At 37.6% G+C, this 19,933-nt stretch overlaps 2 protein-coding genes and 1 long non-coding RNA gene across 32 annotated transcripts in view; 2 read left to right on the forward strand and 1 right to left on the reverse strand.

Annotated features, from left to right (window-relative positions):
• The window catches only part of PMS1 (PMS1 homolog 1, mismatch repair system component), a 107,318-nt gene extending 103,620 nt beyond the window's left edge, over positions 1-3,698 (forward strand). For 10 of the 12 annotated variants that reach the window (XM_038585133.1, XM_038585127.1, XM_038585129.1 and 7 more), the window contains 2 exons: positions 200-360; positions 3,467-3,698. In XM_038585133.1, the coding sequence (XP_038441061.1) occupies positions 200-360; positions 3,467-3,631 (326 nt within the window). In that variant the 3' untranslated portion in view covers positions 3,632-3,698. Of the gene's footprint in view, positions 1-199; positions 361-2,369; positions 2,452-3,466 lie in introns of those variants that run through there. The other 2 variants (XM_038585134.1, XM_038585137.1) reach the window with 2 other exon arrangements.
• Positions 3,699-3,774: 76 nt separating this feature from the next.
• On the reverse strand, positions 3,775-6,436 carry LOC111094315. The gene is made up of 2 exons (XR_005385061.1): positions 6,090-6,436; positions 3,775-4,316 (listed from the first exon to the last, which is right to left on the reverse strand). It is a non-coding gene; the product is annotated as an uncharacterized LOC111094315 (long non-coding RNA).
• The window catches only part of C37H2orf88 (chromosome 37 C2orf88 homolog), a 228,880-nt gene continuing 214,519 nt past the window's right edge, over positions 5,573-19,933 (forward strand). For 15 of the 19 annotated variants that reach the window (XR_005385035.1, XR_005385032.1, XR_005385039.1 and 12 more), the window contains exons 1-3: positions 5,573-5,673; positions 7,908-7,986; positions 16,034-16,107. The gene's annotated coding sequence lies outside the window, so the exon portion shown is untranslated. Of the gene's footprint in view, positions 5,674-6,026; positions 7,341-7,907; positions 7,987-16,033; positions 16,108-19,933 lie in introns of those variants that run through there. The other 4 variants (XR_005385037.1, XR_005385041.1, XR_005385043.1 and 1 more) reach the window with 4 other exon arrangements.

A 19,933-nucleotide genomic window follows, 5' to 3' on the forward strand; every position in this document is an offset into this window, starting at 1 on the left:
CCCGGGTCTCCAGGATCACGCCCTGGACTAAAGGCAGGCGCTAAACCGCTGCGCCACCCAGGGATCCCCATGACTATATTAAATTCTAAGGAAGATTCGCTGTTTTAACAGTGATTTTGTTTTTAACAGATATTTTCTGGAATATAATTTAAACAAAACTAACTATATCTACATTTGGTTTTACTTATTTTTCTTTTAGGTGTTTCCATTGCTGAAGACTACTTGGAAATAGAAGAAATGGCTAATTGCCTCCCATTCTATGGAGTGATGGACTTAAAAGAAATTCTTAATGCTATATTAAACAAAAATGCAAAAGAAGTTTATGAATGTAGACCTCGAAAAGTGATAAGTTATTTAGAGGTATGCATTACTAGATTATGTAGGTTGGTTAAGTTTTAACATACTTCACTATTTCTTGGTAAGATGGTAAACTTAAAAAATAGTAAAATTTCTATAATGTTTATTATCTGTTTGCAAGAAGAAATACTACTAAAAAAAGAAAACTCTGTTAAAAATTTCATATCATAGACTGGTTATAGTAAACCCTATCTTGGATCCTTATTCAGTAGCATTCTGTAAGTCCTTCAAAAGTTTTGACTTGTGGAACTTTCTAGCTTATTGTGGGAGCAATTTAACACTGATCATTTCTAATGACTTAAAAGGAATCTTTTCTTGTGAAAGAGATAGTATAAACTTAAATGAAGGTTGAGGGTAGGGTTTTGTGTATTGAAACTATGTAAGATGAAATATGATTTCAAAATAACCAAGAAAGTGATTGGGATCAGATATAAATATTTTTTATTAATGTTATAACTCTCATTACATTAAATCCATTGTGGATTGATAATTAAGGAATGGAGTCTAGGAAAAAATAACTTCTACAAGATCTACAGAAATACTTCCATTTAAGGTCAAGCTGAGTAAGAAGAATTATAAGTAAAGATAGGACAGTAAAGAAAATCCAGTAGGGGGCTAGATATAAAGGTCAAGGGAAGAAAGAAATTTAAAAATGAGTAAGTAGTAGTATCACATCCTCTATAGGGTAAAATAGTTCTAGAAGACCATCAGGTATGGCTGCTAGATGGCAGTGATAATAGGAAAGTAGTCCAGATGGAAAACTTGCCAATGGCTAAAGAGTGGGGCAGTGGTAAAAAAAAAAAGTACAGGCAGCAGGTCATATGGTGGTGAAAAGAAGAAAAGAGAAATTGGCTTGTCTCTTTTGTTGGTGGAAGAGACTGACAAAAAATCGGAGAGCAGATATTCCGAAAGAGCCAAGAAGGAAGATGGGATAATGATATTAGCTTCAGAAAGGAGAAACTGTTCTCTGTTCTCTCCATCAAGAGAAGAGAGGGTAAGTGGAAGTAAAAATATCTTGAGATAAACTTGAGAGAGGTCATGTCTGATACATTTATAAAGGTATAGAAGAAGTTAGCAAATGAGAGTCAAGGGGCTGGGGAGGCATTGGGGATTTGAGTGTAATAGAGAAGATCTGAAAGTAAGAATTATCAGTACGGTAAGAGAAGATTGAGTAGAGAGACTAAGATGTCCAAATGGCATTGAGCACTCCTAAGAGCTAACATCCAACCAGGACAGTTTGGTGATTTTCCAGCAGTGGATGGTACAATTTATCCAAGTGTAGGGATTAACAGGATGAATGAATATGGTAGGACAAGGGGGTGAGTGAGCACATTGAACCCATAATGTAAATGAGAAGTGGTGTTAGATCCTAGATGAATTTAAAGATGAATTAGGTTCTAGTAGGAATCAAAAAGGAATACAGGAAGCTAGTATCCTTAATGTCTTACTATTAGTACCTTAATTAGGGAAAGATGACAAGAAGGGTGCTGGTGGGGCAGAGCAATAAGGAGGGATTGAGATGGTTTAGTTGGAAAGGAGTAGGATGGTTTGAAAGATAATGGGAGAAGGAATGTGGTTAGAATAATATTAGCCTCAAGCTCTTTGAAGTACAATACTGTTTTAATCTTTTTTTTTTAAGATTTTTTTTTTTTTTATCCATTCATGAGAGACACACAGAGAGAGGCAGAGACACAGGCAGAAGGAGAAGCAGGCTCCTCTAGGGGAATGCGATATGGGACTTGATCCTGGGACTCCGGGACCATACCCTGAGCCAAAGAAGACGCTCAACCACTGAGCCACCCAGACGTCCCTTTTTAAAATAAATCTTAAAAGAAACCACTTTGCTAATACTGTTTACTCCTAAACGTTTAGATTTTCCTATCTCAGAAAACACTATTGTCATACCAAAAATGTAGACATTATTCTTGATTCTGTATCCTTCATAACCAGTTCATCAGCAAGTCTTGCCTCTACCTCTCGTTAATGTTAGGACTTTTTTTTTTTTTTTTAAGAGAAGAAGAGAGAATCTTAAGTGGGCAGGATGACCAGCATGGAGCCCAATGGGAGGCTTGATCTCATGACTCTGAGATCATGGTGAGCCAAAATCAAGAGTCAGACACTTAACTGAGCCACCCAGGTGCCCTGTTGTCAGGAGTCTTTATACCTCCCTCCATCTCCACTGCTGTCACCCTAGTCAAAAACTCACCACCTCACCAGGACTGTAGTGATTGCCTGCAGTACACCCTACCCTGCATTTCTCTTCTTGACCTGCCTCAAACCATACTTTACATGGCGGTGCGACTGATTGTTTTAAAGTATGAGGCAAATATTAGGCTCTTGCTTTCAAACCCTCTGGTTACTTCACTGTGCATTCAGTTTAAAGCCCAAACTGAACCCTATCCTGACGGGTGATCTGGCCCCTATCTAACTCCCTTTCTTAGTTCTCTTTTCCCTTTAGTAGCTGCTATACACACACTGACCCTTCAGTTCTGTTCTACCTGAAATGCTTTTCTTTCCCCATGATCTTTGCATGATTTTTTTTTATCTAAATTGAAACTTAAATGTCTCCTTGAGGAAGCTTTTCCTAACCACAAAATCACTATTACGTTGACCAGTTTAATTTTGTGCATTATTACTCATTGAAATTTTTTTGTCTTTTTTTTTTTTTTTTTTTTTTTTTTTTTAGAGAAAGTACAAATGGGGCAGAAGGTGGTAGGGGACAGAGAGAGAAAGAGAGAGAATCCCAAATAGGCTTCACTCCCAGTACAGAGCCCAGCCCCAGGCTTAATACCAGAATTCCATGATCCGGAGATCATGACCTGAGTTGAAATCCAGAGTTGGATGCCCAACCAGCTGAGCCACCTAGGCACCCCCAAATTTTGTCTTTTTATCTGTTTTCTCTGCACTAGACTATAAATTTCACAAGAGCAAGGATATTGTCTAACTCTCCACGGTATAAAACCTGCAACAGTGACTAACACATAATTTGTGTTTAATATCTGAGTGGATAATAAAACTATAATCTATTTTCTGTCTTCTTCTTGCCAGGAATAACATGGTGTCTGCTTCAAGGTATGTCACAGTAAAATATATGGCTTTCTCTTCACAGGGGGAAGCAGTGCGTCTGTCTAGACAGTTGCCTATGTACTTATCCAAAGAGGACGTCCAAGACATTATCTATAGAATGAAGGACCAATTTGGAAGTGAAATTAAAGAGTGTGTTCATGGTCGCCCATTTTTTCATCATTTGACACATCTTCCAGAAGCTACCTGATATGTTTAAGAAAATTTGTTACTATTGAAATTGATTTGGCAATAAAATGAGTCACTTTTTAAACCATTTTTCTACTATCATGTGTTATTTTATAAGTGAAGCTTCACTGACTTGTAATTTGAAAAAAATTCAAAATCTTAAACTAATGTCTACTATTCATTTTATTCTCAAGAACCAGCCTTCATACAAATTATTGGTTATAAACTCCAAACTGAAAATACCTAGTATTCTTGAGTGGTTGATTTACTAAGGGCTGTGGACTGAATTGTGTCCCCAGAATTCATCTGTTGAAGTCCAAACCCCCATTGTGACGGAATTTGAAGATGGGACCTTTTTGGAGGTAATTCGGTTACATGAAGTCCTGAGGGCAAGGGCTCCCATGGTGGGATTCGTGCCCTTATGAGACATCAGAGCTTCTGCTCACTCTCTCTCTTCTCCCACCAACTCCCATGTGAGGATACAGAGAGCCAGCGGCCCTTTATAATCTAGGAATAGACCTCTCAACTGACAGCAAGCGTGCTGGCACCTTAATACTGGACTTCTAGCCTCCAGAACTGTGAGAAAATAGATGTTGTGTCAGCCACCCAGCCTTGAGTGGACTAATAGGCTGGTTCCACCTGCGCAGAGAGAAGTCCGAGATGAGCTGGCATATGTGACAGAAGTTGTCCCTGTTGTTTAAAGTAGGCTGAAAAGACAGAGAAAGTGAGAAAATGAAGTTTAGGGGAAGAAGAAAGCTTGGCTTTCAAAATCCTGCCATTCATCTCTATTTTGGGGTAACCGTTTAGAAATTGCTGTCTCGTACATGGAAATTATTGAGCATTGGGGTCAACATTTGGCAGAGAAAATGGGAAAATCCAGAGACTTAACATTCAGGTTAAGATGACTGTGTGCTTTAAGAAACTAGGTCCCACATACAGTGCACCAAAACATTTGATTTACAAAAAGTTGAAACATTTTTATTGGATATATTTGTTTTATAAAGTATGATTTGTTATACTGGATACAGTATCTCCACACTCACTACCATCTCCCATAATTCTCAAGTCTTTAACTCTTAAGACCCTTGTGTTAAGAGGTACAAACATACCAGAAATTCTGCCGTAAGCCAGGCCTTTTTTCCTGCCATCGTGATCCTCTTACCCATAACCTAAGTACTATATTTTTTTCCGTTATCCCCTTTGAGAGTTTGGGGCCCGTCTCTGGGAGACATTACCGAGAGTAATACTTTTTAAAATACTGGGTAAATTGAGGAAGGAGAAGCCCACAGAGATGCAGAAGATGATGAAGTTTGCATCATACATTTGTACCAGCCCTAAGCAAGATTTAGGACTCCTTTTCTAGCTGATGAAGTCCATTGTTGCAAGAGACCCTACAACAGCTTCTAAGACAAGCTTACTTCACTGTTTCTTTGCTGCCTTCGCTTGACCCAGTCAGGCTAGTGGTAGTAACGACGGTGGGTATTTACCACCCACTTGCTGGATACACTACGCACTTAGGGATCTCGTATGATCTCATTTAAGCTTAACAACAAATTTAAGATTGTAGGTACTATTATCACTGTTCTGTGCTGCCACGAGAAATAGGCCCTAAAGCGTCATTAAGGTCAACAAAAGTATTTTGGGGAAAAGAGGACAAAACACTCCCTGGCGCCCCTGTAAGGAAAGAGCTCAACGCGGGCCGCAGCCGCAAGGATTTCTGTACCGCGGTCTGCAGGGTGGGGGCGCGGCGGGCTTCCCCGAGGCCCCGCCCCCGCCCCCGCCCCCACAAGCCCTTGCAGCCGCGGCGGCCCCACAGGACAGAAGGACTGGAGCGGGCCGCAGAGATTTATGGGAGGTGGTCTGCTGGGTGGGGTCGCCGAGGCCCCGCCTCCTTCCCCTGGGAGCCGCAGAGGCCCCGCCCCGCCGAGGCCCCGCCCCGCCGAGGCCCCGCCCCGCCGAGGCCCCGCCCCCGGCCCCCACAAGCCCTTGCAGCCGCCGCAGTGACTGCGCAGAATGGCTGGAGCGGGCGGCTGCGACGGCGAAGTCCCGGCGCCGGGGATGGAGGTAACGGCCGCTGCAGCTCCGGGAGGTGGCGCTGCCCGGAAGGGCGAGGGGAGGCGAGGGAGGCCAAGGGGTCCACCTGCGTCGCGCGCTTTTCTTGTGGGTCGGGGCCCAGCCGGCCCCAGGGTGGGCCCTCCGAGAGCCCGGGACCCGACCCGCATGGCGGGGCGTTGCGGCCCGTCGGGGCCTCGGGGCTCCCACCCGGAGGCGGTGGCCGGGCTCCAGCAAAAGCGTGGACGCGCCGTGTCTGTGGGGCCGCCGGCTGTCGGCCGAGGTTCGTGAGGTGAATTCGAGTCGCCGCGTTGGTCGTGGCCGGCGGGGGGGGAGGGGCGGGGGAGGGTTGGGGGAGGCGGTGCCCCGGGGGTGCCCCCTGCGCCCCCGAGCCACCCAGTCACACACACGAGCTCTTCAGGACTCACCTCGGGCCCACGGACGAGCCGGCGCTCCGCCCCTTCTGTTCCCAACGTCCTTACGCAGAACAAAGGTAAGTCGCGGGGTTGCGAGCCCGCCTCCCCGCCGAGCCAAGATGACCTGCGGGTGCCTGACGCTCCTTGACGAGGACGGGCCGTGAGGGCCGCACCGCCTCTGCCTGAACCCCTGTCACCTTGGAGATCTCCGCTGTTTCCAGCGCTCGCGGCCGCCCCGGGACGGTTTCCTCCTGCGTGTTCCTCCTCAGGCCACCACAGACGAGGTCAAGGCCGTTTGTCCAGGTTTTGAGGTGCCGTCCCCGTGGTTACCACGTCGGAGCCACCGCCCGTGCTCACACCGGCACTCCCTCGCGATCGCACACCCGCGGCTTCGAGCTCGTGGTTCCCTCCTCCCTGCAGTGAAGCTGCCAACTGGACCCCCAAGTGCACCCTCGCTTCGGACTCTACTTTGGTCTCTCCCTTGGTCTCTCCCTTGTCTTGTCTTGTCTTGTCTTGTCTTGAATATTCATTAGCAGGACCTGCAATAACCTCCTTTCAGCTGATCGTTACTACATTACTCTTGACTGTATTTAGTCGCCTCTGACGATGCCATTTGTCCCATAAAATCTTTGAGACTAATCGGTGTCAGGGGTGGGGTTGGGGAGGTTAGATTTCTCCTCCTGTACTCAGATTGGACTAGAAACCCCTGAAACAAAGCCCTCCTTGTCTGCTTCAGCCGAGCGTTCATCTCTTCGTTTATCCGGTGACATTCACGGAGTGTCACGGTGCTGAGCGCAGGCCACAAAGAAGACATTCCTTGCAGGGAAACGTGGTGAATGCGACGAGGACATGTAGTATGTGCTCTGGAAGCACAAGGAGGCACCACTCTGACTTGGGGGAACCTGTGGAAGACTCTAGAAAGCTGAGCCTTAATAAGGAATTACCTGCGAGAAGAAAGGGAAGAAGGGAATTTCAGGAAGGTGCAATAGCATGCGTCCCAGCGGTGATGAATCCAGGAATCCCGATGACTCCAGGAATCCCGATGAATCCAGAAATCCAACACCATTGGATCTTGAAGAGTGAATGTTGATGGAATCAGAACGGACAGTACCTTGTTCACGAAGGTCTCAGGCCACTAAGGAGTTGGGAAGTTTTATCATGAAGACTGTGGAAAGCCATTAAAGCTTTTAGGCAGGACGTCCGCAGTAAGGTTTGGAAGACTCTAGCCAAGTTAAAAGCAGATAGAGCAAGTTAGCGGGTGAGGTAAGAATTCAGACAGTTTGATCCAAAGGGAAAGAGATAAAGGCTCGGCGGTAACAAATAGAATCTCTTTGACAGATATTGAGGCACCCATAGCCTTTGGGGTTTTCAGTTTAGATCCTCTGAGATGATGCTGTAATAGAATCAAAGGGAAAAGAAGTCTCTCACTTGGCTAACTTATGGTGATAACAGGTTACTACAAGAATGGAGGCTCGTTTGCCCCGCCCCTGCTAAGAAGTCCATATATTTGCAGCTAATTCTTTTGACTTCTCACAGACTAGGAAAATCTTTCATTATCTTCTTAAATTATTAAATCAGATGTTTACATCATAATCTAGGCTTGTATCTGGGACCTTTTGGAAACCAGCCTAAAGTTTGTAGCTGTTCCTTAAATGTAATAGTTTTATTTATAAAAGACTTCAATATTCAGATATGATTTCCTAGATAATATTTACATTCAGATGCTTAGCAAGACAAAATAATGGCTGGCAAATTAAAAATTACCTTTAATGTTGAATTGATTTGATTTTTAAGAACTTTCTTGTACGCATTTTATGTTTTATAATTTAGATCATAGAAATGAGTGATGAGTTAAGAAGAAGGAAGCAAGAAATTGTGAATGGATTGAACATATTTTTGGAAGAAAATGGTATGCTCTCAAAAGTTAATTTTATTTATTTAAAAAGGGCATTTTTGGTTTTAACTTTGCTTTCATTTTATCCAAAGACATTGGTGAATAACAGCAAGTTAACTTGCAAGAGAGTCATGTTGTCGTGCCCAAAAATATATTTTAAGTAATTCACTAATAGTAATAGCAAAAAACATTTCCATGTGTCTTTATATATAAATAGCTAAATGTACATAAGGTACTTATTATCTATTTTGAAGTTCTTTGCATTTTGGGAGGTCTGTCTTCTTAGCTTCTCTCGTTCTATAAAAAATTGTCATAGTCATGTTCCCACTTAGATGGTGATGATCCTTGATGTCTCAGATATAAACAAGAATTCTACTCCACATATGTAGTTTCTAACTTATCAAAGATTCTATAGGGACAGTCCAATTTTAGCTATTTTTTCTGCTTAAAACCAAAATGTATAGTACTTCTATAGTACTAATGTATAGTACTTCTCTGCTTCAAAGTTGGAAGAAGGCTACTTCATGTTTTCTAGGTTTTTTCAAATGAGAGGTTTGAGGATACCCTGTGTATACTAGTGTGTGAACATAGTCAAAGTCCCCACTTACCAAAACTGTAATGTGCATATGAACTTCTTGGGCATCTTGATAAAACATGTTGGATTCAGTAGTTCTGAGGTAGGATCTGGCATTCTGCATTTCCGACATCTCTATTGGTTTGGAAACCACACTGGGTTAACAAGAGTGCACATAATCCTTTGACCAAATACTAGGTTCTTAAAATAGAATACAGATACATTTTTAATATAAACATATATTGAAAATCAAATCATCAGAATTATGAGTCTGTTTATGGTTCTCTGTTAGTTTTCATTGGGAAGTTATATTTGAGTTTTCCTATGGGATGCCATTCTTTATATAAGAAGTTGGGTTTAGGGACACCTGGGTAGCTCAGTCATTTGAGCCTCTGACTCTTGATTTTTTTTTTATTTATGATAGTCACACGGAGAGAGAGAGGCAGAGACACAGGCAGAGGGAAAGGCAGGCTCCACGCACCGGGACCCTGATGTGGGATTCGATCCCAGGTCTCCAGGATCACGCCCTGGGCCAAAGGCAGGCGCCAGACTGCTGCGCCACCCAGGGATCCCTGACTCTTGATTTTGATTCAGGTCATGATCTCAGGGTTCTGAGATTGAACCCTATAGCCCTGCATTGGGCTCCACTCAGCAGGGAATCTGCTTCTGTTCCTCTCTTTCCACCCCTCGCATGCACTTTCTCTCTAAAAAATAAATAAATCTTAAAACAAAAATGTTGGATTTATTATTCTCAAGAATGTTACTGAGGTAGCCAACTCCAAAATGGCTACCATTTATTCTTGCCTTCTTGTACCCCCAAGCCATTCCCCCATTAAGAGGTGGAAACTTTTCCTCTACTTCCTTGAGTCTGGGCTAGTTTATGGTCATTTTGAACATTAGATTATAACAGAAGTGACACTATATGCCTTCCATGATGAAGTCCTGGGAGCTTTGCAGCTTTCCTCCTGTCTCTCTTGAAATAATTTCTCAGGGTAAGTCAGTCACCTCGTAAGAAGTCATTCTACCTTGAGTCTCTTAAAAGAAAGCACAAGCTACCCAGGTGGAGAAAGCTGCTTGGCTACTGTTCCCAGTTGTTCAGCCATCCTGAACTCAGATGCCAGAGATCAAGGGAAGATGCCTTCAGATGACTTTAGCCTTAGTTGCCATCTGTTACGACTATGAAATACCCTCAGTGAGAGCTGCCCAGCTGAGCTCATCAACCTCCATGATCATGAAAGATAAATTGTTGAACCACTAAGTTTTGACATGATTATTATACAAAGATAGAAAAATAGAACACTTACATCATGCCAGTTTGAGAAGGTTTATTACTAAAATGTCATACGATCTTTGAGAAAATGATCACCATAAAAGTCACAAACTTATCTGAAATTTTCATACAAAAATGTAGTCTTTTTTAATATAAATTTATGAAATGTCTAGCATTTTTTTCCTTTTTAAAAAAGATGATTTTAGAGTGTGTGTGAGCAGAGAGGAGGGGCAAAAAGAGAGGGAGAGAAGCAGACTCCTCACTGAGTGTAGAGCCCAAGTTGGGGCTCAATTCCATGACCTGAGCTGAGATGATGACCTGAACTGAAATCAAGAAGATGGCTAACCAACTCAGCCACCCAGGAGCCCTGCATTTTATTTTCTTCTCATGACGTCTAGCATTAAAAAATTTCTTTTTAAGTTGTTTTATGATCATGCTTTTGAGACTGGAGATAATATTACATTTGAGGATTATTTGAAGATCTGATTTTCAACTCTTCCACATAATCACTAGAATGTTCTAGTCTCACCCTCCATATTGTCATCTATCCATGGATCAAACTATGAGTGAGAAAGAGACTAATAATTTTTATTGAATATTAACTTTTGTTTTATCTTTGATTCATGCTATGGTTTGTCTAGATATTGCCCTCACCCCCCACCCTCCAATAATAGTTTCTTAAGGGCAGTCTCCTCTGGGCTTTTTACCTCTTTCATAAAGAATGATTTTAGTGACACTTGAAAACTTACTCAAATTTATTCACTCCATTTTTACCAAACATCTGTCAAAAACCACAATGGGGAATTTAAGACACGGAGAGATTCAGAATTAAATAAAGCGCAATCTCTCCCTTCAGGAAGGAAGGTTTGGTCCATTAAAGAGAGTAGTCCACAAATACCCCTGATAGAGAAGAATAAAAATGCAGAGAGGTTCAGAATAAAAGAAAGCCACACCAGCAGGGGTGATCAGCTTCTTGAGGAACATTGGGCAGCTGGGCTGGAGGGCTGGGAATTTTTTTGTTTGCATGTTTTTGTTCATTTTTTTCACACCATTTTTAACAAAATATTTTTATATCCCTTCATCAAAGGTTATATTATGTGGAGTATATTTTTTAAAATATTTTTTTATTTAATTTATTTAAACTTAAAAAACATAGTTCACCCACCCCCAGCCTCTATGACCACCAATTTACAATCTGTATCAGTTTGTAAGAGAGGTCTTTCAGTATAGTTGAGGCCAAAAGTGAGTAGAGCTTGCACATATGCACACATACTTTTAAACTGTATATGAATCTATAAATGCAGGGTTTTTTCACTTAAGACTTTTTTTTTAAAGATTTTTATTTATTTATTCATGAGAGAGAGGTAGAGACCCAGGCAGAGGGAGAAGCAGGCTCCCTGCAGGGAGCCTGATGTGGGACTCGATCCCGGGTCGCCAGGATCACACCCTGGGCCAAAGGCAGCGCCAAACCGCTGAACCACTCCGGCTGCCCTTAAAACTGTTTTTGAAGTTTATCCATTTTAGTCCAGAAACACTTACTTGCCCCAGAGCTACCAAGATTTTTCTCACATTTTCTTTTAACAATGTTTCCACTTTGCTTTTTCTACTTGTCAGAGGTACCAGACAATGAAGATTATTTTATTGAGGGTATTGCAGTAGTGACAGTAATCATTAGGAACATCTCAAAAGAAGGGGACTTGAATTTTATAAGGGCAGATAAACAAGGAGGTTACAATCACTGAGGAAGGGTAGGAGTGGGTCATATCTAGGAATACGTTAGAGCTGAGTAGTCCTCCATAGTTCTGGGAACACAAAAAGGTGGAGGGAGTTTTCAACTACCATTACTTTCAGGGAACACAGAGTTCAGATAAAGTTTAACATTGTTACGCTTAAAGATCGAATTCATCTAGAATTTATTTTGTATAAATTCAAATATTTTTGTATCATATAGATTATCAGTTTTCAGTTACCCTGAGATATTTATTGTTACTGAAGTACATCCTTTCTCCACTGATTTTTGAATTCCCTATTCTGTTTTACTGGTTGTCTCAGAGTTAGTACACAGTTTCTAATATAGTTCTTAAAAATAAATCTATTGTAAATGTTCTTGAAAAGAGTATCATTTGTTGAGCACAGATTTACACACAAACACCCTTTCATTAGATCAGATCAAGCTCATTAATTGTGTTATTAACACAAACATCCATGAACATTTTTTGTTTATTAGTTATTGAGTACTAAAAGAGGATGTTAAAATCTTTCACTGTGATAATGGATGCTTTCACTCCTCATTCCAATGGAATTTTTTTTGTTTTATACTAACTTGAAAGTTATACTCTGTTTTTGTTTTGATTTATTCCTCTGAAGTGCCTAAGGATCATCCACATTGAGATATATAGTAAGCTCTGTATATGGCTCAGAACAGAGGATAGAGCTGGAAATGCAGACTTGTAATAATAGTATAGGTGAAGTCTCTGATATAGAGAAGTTATTCAGAGAGCATACTAAGAGGAAGAAAATTTAGAATTGCATGTATTTATACATTTATTTAGAAAATAATAATGGAATCCTGATAGCACTAATATTTTAAGGAACAGGATGAGCCCATAAAGATTATTGAGAAGAGGCAGCCAAAGAGATTTTATCTAGGCAGGGGACATGAGCAATAGTGGTCTTAGAAGCCAAGGGAAATGATAATTTCAGGAAGGAGGGAAAAGTCAGTATTGAATGTTTAAGAGAGGTCAAAATAAAACAAGGATCACAAAATATTCTTTAGTTTTAGCAGTTTAGAGATCATTGGGGAACTTACCAAGAGCATAGTCAGTAGAGCAGAAACAAAAGGTATCTTATAGTGAGTTGAGAAGTTCATGAGAAAACAGAGAAGAGTGTACACATAAAGTATAATATAATGAGAGGATGAAGCCAAAGTGGGATATGAAGCCAAGTGAGAATTTTTGTTTTAAATACGTAAAAAAAAAAAAACCTTTGCACATGTTTATATATTAGAAAAGAGATGTAGAGAAGAATGGGTAAAGGTGCAGAAGAGGGGGAATCATTAATAGAATGAGATAGATAGGAGATCCAACAGGATAGGGGGAAGTAAAGATAGGAGCTGATGGGAGTGGAGTAGTGAGGACCACAGAACGATGTGTATCATTCAGTGCTTTGGGGAAACATTTTAATTGCTTGTAGAAGAATAGATTTCAGCTGATTTTCCTCATTTTCTTCATGTCTATCAAGCCTCTGGAGTACTTTATTTCTGGTTGTAAGGAATGGAGACTTCCTTTAGACTTCAGTCATGTAGTGTTCCAAGAAATCCGGATATTCTTCTCAATTAGGTCATGATTCAGTGCCCATGTATCCATGAACATGAAAGCTATATTAGTTCTAGGTGATACCATTTATTGATTTTTCTTTGTGGAGAACTGGGGCATATATATATATATATATATACACACACTATATATATAATAAAACCCTGCTTCCGAGGCTTAGGGAATCTAGCTGAGCTCCCAGTATTTTATTATCACATATATTTCATGTCAGAACGATCTGGGTTTTACTTGGAGAATTTAATTCAGAGAATTTATAGGACTCTGTAATGTATCTACATCGTATCTGCAGTGTCAGTTTTGCATATTGTACCTTTTCCAATTTGAATTTTTTTTTTTAATATGGCAAGGAAAAGGAAGCAGAGTAGAAGCTGGTCTGTGTTGTCCATGTCACCTTCCTCAGTTAATCATCCGAAACAAACAGACTTTTTTTGTTCATCTTCTTACTCTAAGCATATCTAAAAAGTTTCTTACATAGTTTTCATAAGCCAGTTTTCATTCTGAGCTAACTTCGTTGACTCAGTTATTACAGACTAGTAGTATCATTGCTGTAAATCTGAGCAGTTTACAAGGTACTTTCCTATGTATCAGCTTAATCATTCTGTTTCATATTCACTGAATATGAAATATTCATATAGATTCTTGGGAAGTACTAACATGTTTCCTAAGCCACCACATTATTATTTTCATTGAGATCATTGGTGACTGTATTGTCAGAAGTGGGATAATAAGCAGTTATTGACCTTCCACTCTTGATCCATAATTTGTTCGAGGGTCTTTGACCATTGATTCAAACCTGTTTTATAATAATTTTGATGTATTTTTTCTATGGTCCAAGCTGTGTGTGTTTTCCTTTGACTATTACCCTTTCTCATCCCTGTTATCCGTGTGTCTACAGTCTTTTTTATTCATTTATTACCCTCTTGGCTATCACCTTCATTCTCTCTCCTTTCTAACCTATTATCATAAAAGCATTATTTGTATTTGCTTCTATACTTTTTAACCTCCTATTTGTTTTTTAGATTAATTTATTTGGATTGCTATTTATTTTAGATGAAGTGGAAATTCAAAACAAGGGAAAAGTTTATCTAAATTCCTACCAGACCTCATTTCTGTTTTTTTAGTCTTTTTATTTTCTGTGTACATATACAGTATTCATGAAAGTAGGATAGTATTAAACATGGTAGTCTATGTCTTCCTTTACTTACCAGTAATCATGAACACATTTTCATATCAGTATATATAGATTTGTCTCACCATCTTAATCATAGCCTAGTGTATCATATGGATTTGCTTGAACTTATTTAAGCAGTATTGAGTTGGATTTTTGTTTGCTTCCTTCCAGTTATTTCTCTACATTATAAACAATGTAGCCCACAAACATTTTTACAAAAATGTATGCCTGTTAGTTTATTTGCTTAGGATAAATTCATAAGATGTGAAATTTTTACCTCTAAGAATATTACTTTTTCAAAAAGATATTTTATATATCACCACATTTACTCCCATAAAAGATGGTAGTAGTTAACTCTCATATCAGGAATAATTGTCAGTGGAGATTTTATCACACCTTTGCCAGTACCAGTTATCTTTGCTCATCAGGCAAGCAAAATACCTTCCTATTATTTTAGTATGCATTTTATTGATTACTAGTAAAGTTGAAAATATTTTCATATGTTAATTGAGCATTCTGTTTCTTCTCTTGTAAATACCCTATTCTGTTTTTTCACCAGTTTTTTTTTTCTATTTAGAGTATCAGTAGTTTTATTATTTGTGAAACTCCTATGTTGGAGAGAGTAAAACTTTGTTCTACATGTTGAAAACAATATTACTAGTTTATTAGGTGTATTTAACTTGGTGGTGGTGTGTTTTACCATGTAGATGTTTTGGATTTTATGTAACCAAATATATTAGAGGCCTTTTTAGGGGTAGTTTTTTTTTTCTTGATATCCTAATGCAAATAATCACAATTCAAAATTATATAAATTGTTATTACTTTCTTCTGACACTTAAAAATTATATTTTTAAGATTATATTTATTTGAGAGAAAACACAAGCAGGGGAGGGGCAGAGGGAGAGGGACAAGCAGACTCCCTGCTGAGCAGGGACCCAGATGCAGGGCTAGATCCTAGACCTTGAGAGCAGCACCTTGAGCAAAAGTCAGATGCTTAACCCACTGAGCCACCCAGGAGCCCCCTGATACTTTTACATTTTAATGAAAATCTTTAACTATGAAAATTTATTTGGTATGAAAAGTGATATGGATATCTACTTTTTTCTAAAATGTTAGCCAGTTGTCTCTCAAACTTAATAAATAATCCATGTTTACCTGAAATGCTATCTTGATCATCTGCTAAGTTACTATGCATTCAAGCATGTTAGCTCTATACTCTTGACTAAATTCCTTAACCTCTGCACTTTTCTTTATCTAATAATATTTTTTGCAAGAGCTAAATATGAGTCAAATGTAAATATGAATAAAATACATATACCATTTAACATACTGACTCATACTATATGCCCAATAAATTAATTATTGTTAATTTTTGTTATTAACATTGTTGACTCTATTTTTTATCAGAACCAAATTTTTTATAATTACTGCTATATAAGAAATCTTAGTATCTGATAGAGCAACCTTTCCATCTTTATGTTTCTTTGAGGCCTAGGAGATTATATTATCATCTGTTACAAATCTTATCTTTCTTTACTCTTTATTCTTCACAAATTATATAGACATTTGATGTCTGAATGTTGTTCTTAATTATTTTATCTTTTCTTTTTCCCTGAGAATTATTACTACATATATTGTCATCTTTAGTTATGTTTTATTTCCAACGTTACTACAGTTTCTTAAACTTATAAAATAATTTTATTCATTTTCAGAGGCTTAATATAAAAATTAAGAAGTTTGGTATAATTACAAATGAAGAATTCAGAAAATCACCGGGAAATTCTTGGTAATTCCTTGCTTTTCTAATCTAAAAAGTCTTTTTTTATAATGCAAGAATCTGAAATATTTCTATATGATAGTCACATAGTTAGAAATTTCTCAAAGAGCTTTTTCTTTTATTTTTTCCTTAAAGCTTTGTATTCAATATGTCAACTGGTATGTACTGTCACTATTAAAAGTATTGCATGGGTGCTTATAAATATGCTCTTAAAGTAAACATGTATAGGCATAAACACTTTCTGTAAGTAATAGGTATCAGAATTATCCTTTTCTAGTCAGTCATGAAAAACTCCATACTTCAGTGGGTTTTTTTTTTCTTTTGCTGTCTTTTTTTTTTCATGACCTCAAATTTTTGTTTGAATTTAGTTAATAGGGAAGACTAGTAATAGGAAAGCTATCAGTTTTCCTGAATATCTTGGCAGCATGTATTTTCTTCCCTTTTCCTTGTTTTTACATTAAATTAAAAATGACTCTTTGTTAATTATCTCTTAAGGAGATAATGAGAGAAACTGAAGAGAAAGAAATTAACATTTGGGAGATGGGGAAGGGAGGAAGTAGTATGGTTTAACAGGATAGATATTAGAAGATACTATTAAATAAGTTTTTTAAGAATCTGAATTATAAGAAAAATTGGAAACATTTATAAATGGAGGATCAACAAGTAAAAGTTGAGCAAGATAGCTGTAAACCTTATATAACTATATATTCTACTGCACAGTTTTCCTTGAAAGATATAAAAACTTTAATACTGAATATGTTACTAGGCTTAATTTTAATTATTGTAGTAGATTATGTAGGCTGATAAAATTAATCCAAAATAATATGAATAATATGGTAAATAATATGATTGCATGTATTAACTTATGATAAACACATTTATAAATTAATTTCCTAACCACTAGCCTTAGCTGAATTACTATTAAAATACTGCACAATAATTCATATACATAAAGATAATTCTTAGAGCAAAGGAAGAATATGAAGAGAAGTTTTTATCATTTAATTTTTTTATTATAGTTTGTATTAAGTGTATTGCATTCATTATATTTTAGTTCTTTAAGAATTAATAGTTAACATTAGTCCATTATACCTTTAGAGTCAGTAAATATTTGAATGACTTTTACATGTAAACATTAGATTAATTCAAATTGTTAGAGTATTCTATATTGGGAAAAGAGATGACACATTGCCTATAAAGATACACTTCAGATGATAAGTAATGAAACTGATTATGTGTATGATTTGTACAAAGTAAACTTAGCATTTTATAGTCATTCTTCATATGTAAAAATTTTATAGAAGCAATAGGTAGGAGTGAAAAAAGTATTCAAAATTTGCTTTCTTTGATTTATGTATAATTCTTAGTAACTTCTATAGCTTAACATAAGTTTATATATTTTGATTGAATAGTGATTAGTATCTACATTAGGAAATACATGAGCAAATCAATAATTCTGTTGTCTTACATTTATATAGTGCTTGCTACCTTACAAATTGCCATGATATACATGTTGATGTAATTCTCACAGAAATACCATAGGTCATTAGTATTTTGCCGATAAAGCACAGCCTGTTTAAGGTTTGTCCTTGGCAGATCTCTTTACTCTTGGTTCATATCTCTTTCCACCATGCTGATATTCTACAGAGTTGCTTACAGAATTATGGTTAAAATTATACTTTTTATAAAGACAAAATATTTGTTTCTTTTAGTCATCTGTGACTACATTAAAGCTGTTAACACAGAATGGGAAAAGATGACCTAACTGGGTTCCTTAATTGAAATGCAAAAACAATTTCCTAATGAGTCATCTTGGCTATGTTGAGGAGAGAACCTGTTTTTTAAAGTCACTTTGGGAAAAAGATATTTGAAAATAAGGAATGGTTTTATAAATGGTTGTGCAGTTATTAACATCAGTGGACTTTGGCCTCTAATCCTTATATTTATACAACCTACCTTGAGAGAAAATGTGGCACAGAACAGATGATTTTGTATACTACACAAAAATACTGTTTAGAGTGAAAAGACCCATGTTCAAATTATGGCTTTGGTACTTCCTAGTTCGGTGACCTTTGGGAATTCGTTTATCTTCTTTGAACCTCAAGTGTTCACTTAAAAAATGGGGAAAAGAATACTGCTATCGTCTGATAGAATTATTCAGATGAAACAAGATCATAGACATCAAAGCACCATAAAGGTTTTTTTCATTTATTGGTACCAAAATCTGCACTTATGTATCTCTGTCACTTTTTTATCCAAAAGAGAAGGATTGAGGTTAAGTAGGCCTCTCTGATTTTAAAACTCTATCACCAGTTAGTAAGATTTACAAATAAATACTTAAATTCAGGATGGAAGTTCCCACCTAAAAGAAAATTTGATAAAGTGTTTGGTAAGAGTGAGATACATTGTGTAATACAGTTATTTTATAATTTATTTTTCCTCTAAATCTGGATTTTTAGTCTTTTGAAGCTAGGGACAGCTGCAGTTGTATTTCCTAGGAAGTTAATGGTTTATTTGCAAGTACACAGTGTCTCAGATTTCCATTTGTATGAGGCTGCTTATAGAAATATTTTTAACTTTATTATTTTATTTTAAAAGTATGATAATGAGGATGTTTACCTCAGGGGCTAAATGAATAAAGGATATAGTGAGAATTACATAGTTAGCATGCAACTGATATTCACCATTTCCCTAACTGCCCCCACACAGCAAAATCTGAAATTCATCATTATGGGGAAAAAAATCTGTAGCAGATAAGGTAATTTTAGATTCCCGTAGTTAAAGGAAATTCTTATCTTTTGTTTTCAATGTCTAAAGTCTACAATTACTTTGAATTCTTGGCCACTATTAAAAGTTTATGTATTTATTATCTTAAAAGTGCTTCCAGGGGTGCCCTGGTGGCACAGACAGCTAGCTAAGCATATGCCTTTGGCTCAGGTCATGATCCCAGCGTCCCTGGATCTAGCCCCACATTGGGCTCCCTGCTCAGTGGAGAGCCTGCTTCACCCTCTTCCTCTGCTGCTCTCCCTGCTTATGCTCTCTCTCTCTTTCGCTCTGTCAAATAAAATCTTAAAATTTTTTTTAATTTTAAAAAATGCTTCCATACCAATCTATAGTCAGTTGATAATTATTTGTTAAATTGAGTCAGTACTATATATAAACTTTCAAGCTCTCATCAGCTATGGGAAATTGTGCTTTAATCACTTTTCATACAGCATCTTTTTGAACAAATGGGGGTTTAAATGATCCCTCTCTAGCATTTATATTTAGTAAGAGAGTTTTTTACAGCAAAATTTGAAAATTTCTTTCCAGTATTAGGGGGGACTTTAGATACACAGTTGCCCCAAGGAAAGAAGGTAGCAATTTGGTTTTCCTTTTATATTAATTTTAGAGTGATCTATTTTTCTCCAATTTCAGTTGGATTGTAGATAAGAGGGAACAGAGTGAAAGAGCAAATGAAATTTTTCACTTTTTTTGAAATAGGTCTTCATAAGAGAGTTTGCATTTTACTTGAAATATGAATTCTCAGACCATCATATTTTCATATTTGTTTAAAATATTAAGTGTTGAATATGTTAGGAATTATGCTGAGTTGAGAGCATAACTCATGCATATAATTTTCAGAGTCATTCCTTGAAGATAAAACTATTATCTTCATTTTCAAAGTGAGAAAATGGACATCTAAAAGACTAAGAAGCTGATTAGTATCATATAAGATATTTGAATTCAAATCTTTCATTCTATGTGTTTAACTTTGTTAAGATGAAACTTTTTTAAATTATAAAATAAATGCTATAGAAAATTTGAAGAGTGCAGAATACAACAGAAAAATACC

Source organism: Canis lupus, chromosome 37, assembly GCF_011100685.1.
Source record: "Canis lupus familiaris isolate Mischka breed German Shepherd chromosome 37, alternate assembly UU_Cfam_GSD_1.0, whole genome shotgun sequence".
Lineage (NCBI taxonomy): Eukaryota > Metazoa > Chordata > Mammalia > Carnivora > Canidae > Canis > Canis lupus.